The 7,326-nt window shown below is 43.0% G+C and overlaps 1 protein-coding gene across 3 annotated transcripts in view; it reads left to right on the top strand.

Moving 5' to 3' along the window:
- Positions 1–669: 669 nt before the first annotated feature.
- Positions 670–7,326, top strand: part of slc25a27 (solute carrier family 25 member 27) — a 44,627-nt gene continuing 37,970 nt past the window's right edge. Inside the window, exons 1-3 of one of the 3 annotated variants that reach the window (XM_038799908.1) lie at positions 670–772; positions 1,000–1,147; positions 5,604–5,792. In XM_038799908.1, coding sequence (XP_038655836.1) covers positions 1,036–1,147; positions 5,604–5,792 — 301 coding nt within the window. In that variant the 5' untranslated portion in view covers positions 670–772; positions 1,000–1,035. Of the gene's footprint in view, positions 915–999; positions 1,148–5,603; positions 5,793–7,326 lie in introns of all 3 variants that reach the window. The other 2 variants (XM_038799907.1, XM_038799910.1) reach the window with 2 other exon arrangements.

Below are 7,326 nucleotides of genomic sequence, written 5' to 3'. Positions count from 1 at the left end.
AGGATCTTGTGTTAAAATGGCAATCAACGGGACAGTCAGGGTCCCGAATGTGCACAGACCGAAGGTGAGCACAGTAAGAAGTCTTACAACACCAGGTTAAAGTCCAACAGGTCCAAACCTGTTGGACTTTAACCTGGTGTTCTAAGACTTCTTACTGTGCTCACCCCAGTCCAACACCGGCATCTCCACATCATGGCGACCGAAGGTGCTCAGCGAACCGATCACCCAGACTAAATGCAGACTGGCTGATCGCTTTGCTGAGCACCTTTGGTTTCAGATTCCAGCAGCTGCAGTAATTTGATTTTAACAAGGACAGGATAGGCATTCGACCACCATGACATGCATGGGAACACCATGACCTGCGAGTTTCCTTACAAGTCACCCACAATCCTGACTTACAACTAAATTGCTAGTCATTCACTGTTGTATCAAAACCCTTCGTAATAACATTGTGGATGTATCTACACCATGTGGAGTGCAGAAGTTCAAGAAGATGATTCACCACCATCTTCTCAGGGGCACTTAAGAAATCTGGCCAAGAAATGAAATTTAAAGAGAGACTGCAGTGCGACCGTGAATATGGCACCCGGGAATGCATGACATGACAAACAGTTCCTAGCTCTTCACGAATAATACTCCAATGTAAGATCAACCTCACAATTTCCGATTTGCAAAGAGAGCTGAACAGGAAGCTGCTGATTTGCGTGTCCCTTGTCCTCCCTCAACCCTCTCCAGCAGCATTGGCTGCAGTGCGTGGGAGAGACTTGGCGAGGTGAGCTCGAGCCGCCGCAGCCACTTCCCCCAGAGGCTGCAGCCTGGGAGAGGCTGACTGCGGCGTGGGGCGCTGCAACTCTGAATTCGCAACATGTCTTTTGGTTTCGGTTTATCCGTGACGATGATTGTAATGGTCGGAGGTGGGTTTTTTTTGGAAAAGGGGCGGAGGGGAATTGCAGGGTTTTATGTTTCAAAGATAACCCTCCTCTTTTAATTCCTTTTCAGACATCTGCTGTGTGGGGTCGCTCCGCTGCGGTTGCAATGAGCATTGACGAGGTGGAGGTTGAGCATGAGCATGGCCCTGGCATGAACATTCGATCTCTGCCAGCCAAGTTCGTGCTGACGGCCTGCGCCGCCACCATGGCAGAACTAGGTGCAACATTACTTTGTCCTTTCATTTTTATCGGTGCTCAAACGTTGTGCTCAACAGTCCAACATCGGCAGCTTGACTGACCCAACAAATGCAACACACCTTGTTGGCTTGAATAATTCCACCCCAGAATCACACACAAACCACTCATGTCTGCCGGGGGCGGGGTGGGGAGGGAGGGAGAGAGATAGATTTGAGCAGTATTTGTTAATTGCCATGTGAATCATTAGGTATTGTGCAAGTTCAGCAGGTTGGAAGCACGCAAATGTACTTACTGCCTGTCTGCTCTGGGAAAATATATAATCAAAAGTCGTCAGAATAATGGACAGCTATCTAAGAGATAGACTGAAGAACTGTACTTAACTCAGAAATTGGCAGTATACATTGATATTCTGCTCAACACACACCTGACATTTAAAAGCGTGGAATTAGCTGGGATATATTTCTATATTTTTGGAATCAGTCTTTTGGTCTTCTGGAAGATATTTCTAATAAAACTAAAACTTGTGGCAATGCAGAGTAAAACACAAGATTAGATAACTTGGCTGAGAAACATCTAAGAAACAAATCTGAGCGAGGAACGGTGTTAGGTTAGAGGTAGGCACTGCTTGTAACCCTTTTGCTAACTAATAGTGGTCTTGATACAACCACCAATTGTAAACTTATAATTCATAAATGCTAAAACCTGCAGAGTGGGAGGGGAAAGGGATGAAAATAGTGATTTGCATAAAGATTGAGATACATAGAACATAGAACAGTACAGCACAGAACAGGCCCTTCGGCCCTCGATGTTGTGCCGAGCAATGATCACCCTACTCAAACCCATGTATCCACCCTATACCCGTTACCCAACAACCCCCCCAACCTTACTTTTAGGACACTACGGGCAATTTTTAGCATGGCCAATCCACCTAACCCGCACATCTTTGGACTGTGGGAGGAAACCGGAGCACCCGGAGGAAACCCACGCACACACGGGGAGGACATGCAGACTCCGCACAGACAGTGACCCAGCCGGGAACCGAACCTGGGACCCTGGAGCTGTGAAGCATTTATGCTAACCACCATGCTACCGTGCTGCCAAGTGAGCAGACAGAATCAAATGAAAGTTAGCATTCACAAAACCACACTGTGGTTAGCACTGCTGCCCACAGCACCTGGGATCCGGGTTCAATCTGGCCTTGGGTGTATAAAATAAAGGGCATTGAATTGCTATCGGGAGACTAATAAGAGACCGAGAAATAACAAGACTTGTCAATGTGGAGAACCAATTACAATGCAAATAGAACATTGTGATCCATTATCAGGAGTGAGTATGGAGAGAGTCGGCAGGCTTTTAAGAAATATGGGCTGAGATTCCAGAAGCTCCGTGGAGTTAAATATTGGATACAAAGAGGATCAAGTCAAAATAGCAGAGTATGAATACTTTGGAAACACATGTGTCTTAACAACTGCTTTATGTTAAAATTAATGTGTTCGTTTTGGGCATTCACAGTTTGTAGAACATCTCAGACATCTTTATAATCTCAGTTGCAATCCCAATTAGGGCAAGCACAGTTAGAAGTCTTACAACACCAGGTTAAAGTCCAACAGGTTTGTTTCAAACACTAGCTTTTGGAGCACTGCTCCTTCCTCAGGTGAATGAAGAGGTATGGTCCAGAAACATATATATAGACAAATTCAAAGATGCCAGACAATGCTTAGAATGTGAACATTTGCAGGTAATCAAGTCTTTACAGATCCAGAGATAGGAGTAACTGTCGGTTAAAGAGGTGTGAATTGTCTCAAGCCAGGACAGTTGGTAGGATTTCGCAAGCACAGGCCAGATGGTGGGGGGTGAATGTAATGCGACATGAATCCCAGGTCCCGGTTGAGGCCGTACATGTGTGTGGAATTTGGCTATAAGTTTCTGCTCGGCAATTCTGTGTTGTTGCGTGTCCTGAAGGTTGCCTTGGAGAACGCTTACCCGGAGATCAGAGGCTGAATGCCCTTGACTGCTGAAGTGTTCCGTGACTGGAAGGGAACATTCCTGCCTGGTGATTGTCGCGCGATGCCCGTTGATTCGTTGTCGCAGCGTCTGCATGGTCTCGCCAATGTACCACGCTTCAGGACATCCTTTCCTGCAGCGTATGAGGTACTTCAAACTTCAAACAACCGCGCACCCTCAAACAAGCCACTGTTTGCAGCAATCTACCCAGCCTTCAGAACAGCGACCACGACACCACACAACCCTGCCATGGCAATCTCTGCAAAACGTGCCAGATCATCGACATGGATACCACCATTACACGTGAGAACACCATCCACCAAGTACGCGGTACATACTCGTGCGACCCGGCCAACGTTGTCTACCTCATACGCTGCAGGAAAGGATGTCCCGAAACGTGGTACATTGGCGAGACCATGCAGACTCTGCGACAACGAATGAACGGGCATCGCGCGACAATCACCAGGCAGGAATGTTCCCTTCCAGTCGGGGAACACTTCAGCAGTCAAGGGCATTCAGCCTCTAATCTCCGGCTAAGCGTTTACCAAGGCGGCCTTCAGGACGTGTGACAACGCAGAATCACCGAGCAGAAACTTACAGCCAAGTTCCACACACATGAGTGCGGCCTCAATCGGGACCTGGGATTCATGTTGCATTACATTCACCCCCCACCATCTGGCCTGGGCTTGCGAAATCCTACCAAACTGTCCTGGCTTGAAACAATTCACACCTCTTTAACTTAGAGTTACCCCTATCTCTGGATCTGTAAAGACTTGAGTACCTGCAAATACTCGCATTCTAAGCATTGTCTGGCATCTTTGAATTTGTCTATATATATGTTTCTGGAACATACCTCTTCATTCACCTGAGGAAGGAGCAGTGCTCTGAAAGCTAGTGTTTGAAACAAACCTGTTAAACTTCAACCTGGTGTTGTCAGACTTCTTACTATGCTCACCCCAGTCCAACGCTGGAATCTCCACAATAAGGGCAAGGACAGTGTCCTGGAGATTTACATGAGCAAACTTTCTTCAAGGTGCTTTTTTAAGCAAGCTGTTGTTATTGTCAAAAAAAAGAATTTGCATTTATATAGTGTGGGTACTATGTACTGATGTGTTAAAGCATTTCACAATTAATTACTTTTGAAGTGTTGTCACAAAAGCAAATATATAACATTTTGTTATATTCCCTGATCTGAATTTATCTAATCTGCATGGTAAATGGGTCAGATGAATTTATTGACACCATTATTATGGTAACATATAACTAATAAAAATACATCTGATTTTAGTATCAGAGCTTGTAATGTAACTATGAGTTGATTTTTTTTCAAGGAAATATTGTCTGCTTTTTGATGGAGTTTTAATTTCTATCAATAATATTTGGTTTTAAATTGAGTAATATTAGGATTGATAATTATGCAAATATAACATTACGGCAGGGACAATTTTTAAAGCTGTGATTAAGACTTTTATGCTCCCGTCCTCATCAAGCAGGGGAGAAAAACATGTTCAGGACACACCCTCAGTTTATTGAGAACTGTCTAATACAATTGAATGTTTCTGTGGAAAAATTGGGGTGAAACTGCCCCAGAATCTGTAGCAGAATTCCAGGCCCAAGACGTCCTTCATGAGATATAGAGAAGATCATTTCTATAACAAGTAAGAGCAAAAGTAGCCCATTTGGCCCATCGAGTCTGCTTCACCATTCAATTACATCATAGCTGATCTGATATAATCCTCAACTCCTTGAGGATTCTAAGAGGTTTACAGGTTCTATGCTGAGAGAGTGTTTCCTCTTGTGGGAGAGTCCAGGACCAGAGGACATAATCTCAGATTTTGGGGTTTAAAACAGAGATAAGGAGGAATTTCTTCTCACAGAGGGTAGTGAATCTGTGGAATTCTTTACTGCAGAGAGCTACAGAGGCTGGGTTGTGAATTATGTTCACGGTTGAGGTAGACAGATTCTTAATAGTTAGGAAGATAGGGTTACGGGGATGAGGCTGGAAAGTGGAGTTGAGGATTATATCAGATCAGCCATGATCTCATTGAATGGGTGGAGTAGACCCGATGGGCCAAATGGCATACTTCTGCTCCTTTGTCTCATGATCTTTTGGTATAATATACCCATTAACCTCAATTTGTGCCATTAATTAATTAATTTTGTGCCAAATGCTACGTGCATTTAAGTAAAGAGCCTTTAACTTTGCATTGTTACCATTTTCTTCCCTTTTTGACCCTATTTGTTGATTTTTTTAGTGTTGTACACTTTCCCTTTCTGTCACACTCAGGGTATCATTACCAAAATAGTTGCCTTTGTTTTCTGATAAGTTAATGCTAAATATTTGTGCGGCATGTCATTCTGGGTTGCATTTTACAGGATGTTAACAATGCAATAATAGCTAGATTTCAATTTATTTGTTTTACTGCTTCCGTGACCTATCATTGACCAGATTGTAATTTATTTATTTCTTAGTGACATTTCCACTTGATTTGACTAAAACAAGACTTCAGATTCAAGGAGAAGCCGCTTCTCATCAATTTTTAGGTGTTAAAACAAAAAAACCTTATAGAGGGATGATCCAGACAGCAGTTGGAATAGTGAAAGAAGAGGGCCTGTTTAAACTCTGGCATGGTATTACTTCTGCTATCTGCAGACATACAGGTGATTATCTAACTAGATTCAGTGCAGCCTTTTTGATTTATTAATGTGTGATCATTTCCTAAGTAAAAATTATTGTTATTTCACTGTTTTGCCACGTGTGCTCCCAATTACTGAATGCAGAAATGTATTTTGGATTATATAAAATTGGAATATAAACTTGGGTTATATAAAAGTGGAATATTCATTTCTGCTCTACTTGTGACAGCTTTTGTTACACGTGGCAATAGAATATGATAAGCCTAAGTTCCTTTTCAAAAGTCAGCTTTCCTCTCTTACAGGGCAGCACTGTAGCACAGTGGTTAGCACTATTGCTTCACAGCGCCAGGGTTCTGGGTTCGATTCCCGGCCTGTGGAGTCTACGCGTTCTTCCCGTATCTGCGTGGGTTTCATCCGGGTGCTCCGGTGTCCTCCCACAAGTCCCGAAAGATGTGCTGTTAGGTAATTTGGACATTCTGAATTCTCCCTCTGCATATCCGAACAGGCGCCAGAGTGTGGTGACCAAGGGCTTTTCACAGTAACTTCATTGCAGTGTTAATGTAAGCCTACTTATGACAATAAAGATTATTATACAAGATGATTTTAATTTAGTTAATATAACAATCATAGACAATTTTTGTAAAGCAGAATTCTGACTATTTGTCAAGAACGGTAGCAGCAAAAGTAACTGAGAAAAGGTACCTGAAAACCATGACCCAATACTGTACAAAATTGTCCTGGGACCAAAGCACCTGTTTTTGTTGTCACGAGGAGCAATTTTCAGATTTAAAATGTGATCTCTAATGCACTAATTTTCAAATGTAGTTCTGGGTGGTATGCCTACAATAATATGAACGCAAAGAGTCCTTGTCAGGTATCCAAAGGAAAACATTGTTAACATTGCAGTTGATTTGTAGTCTTGTATATTAATAATGGACTATTAAGTATAGAATACAGAATCACTGTTTTTATGCCCAGGCCTTGCAAGCAGAAATCTGATGACTTCATAAATTCCAATTTGGAAGCCTATATTTCATATAAGCAGTGCAACCTAGACCATGTAATGAAAAAATAAATACTTGCATTTATAGAGCAAGTTTCACTGTCTCAGGCTGTTCCAAAATGATTACAGCTAAATTGTAAAATCCCAACAGCACAGAAGGAAACCATTTGACCCATTGGATCTACATCAACCATACAGATAGTAAGGGACAATTTTAGCATGGCCAATCCACCTACCCTGTACACCTTTGGACTGTGGAAGGAAACTGGGGCACCTGGAGGAAACCCACGCAGACACGGCGAGACCGTGCAAACTCCACACAGACAGTGACCCAAGGCCACAATTGAATCTGGGTCCCTGGCACTGAGGCAGTAATGCTAACCACTGTACTTTTGATGTATAGACACTGTTCTTTGTTTGTTTGTTTATTTATTAATGTTTTTTAAAGTTTCCAATGACGGGGCTATTTAGCGTGGCCAATCCACCTACCCTGCACATCTTTGGGTTGTGGGGGTGAGAGCCATGCAGACATGGGAGAATGTGCAAACTCCACAC

This window comes from Scyliorhinus canicula, chromosome 6 (assembly GCF_902713615.1).
Source record: "Scyliorhinus canicula chromosome 6, sScyCan1.1, whole genome shotgun sequence".
NCBI lineage: Eukaryota > Metazoa > Chordata > Chondrichthyes > Carcharhiniformes > Scyliorhinidae > Scyliorhinus > Scyliorhinus canicula.
Note: the sequence above shows the minus strand (reverse complement) of the source record. Positions and strands in the feature narration are given on the sequence as shown.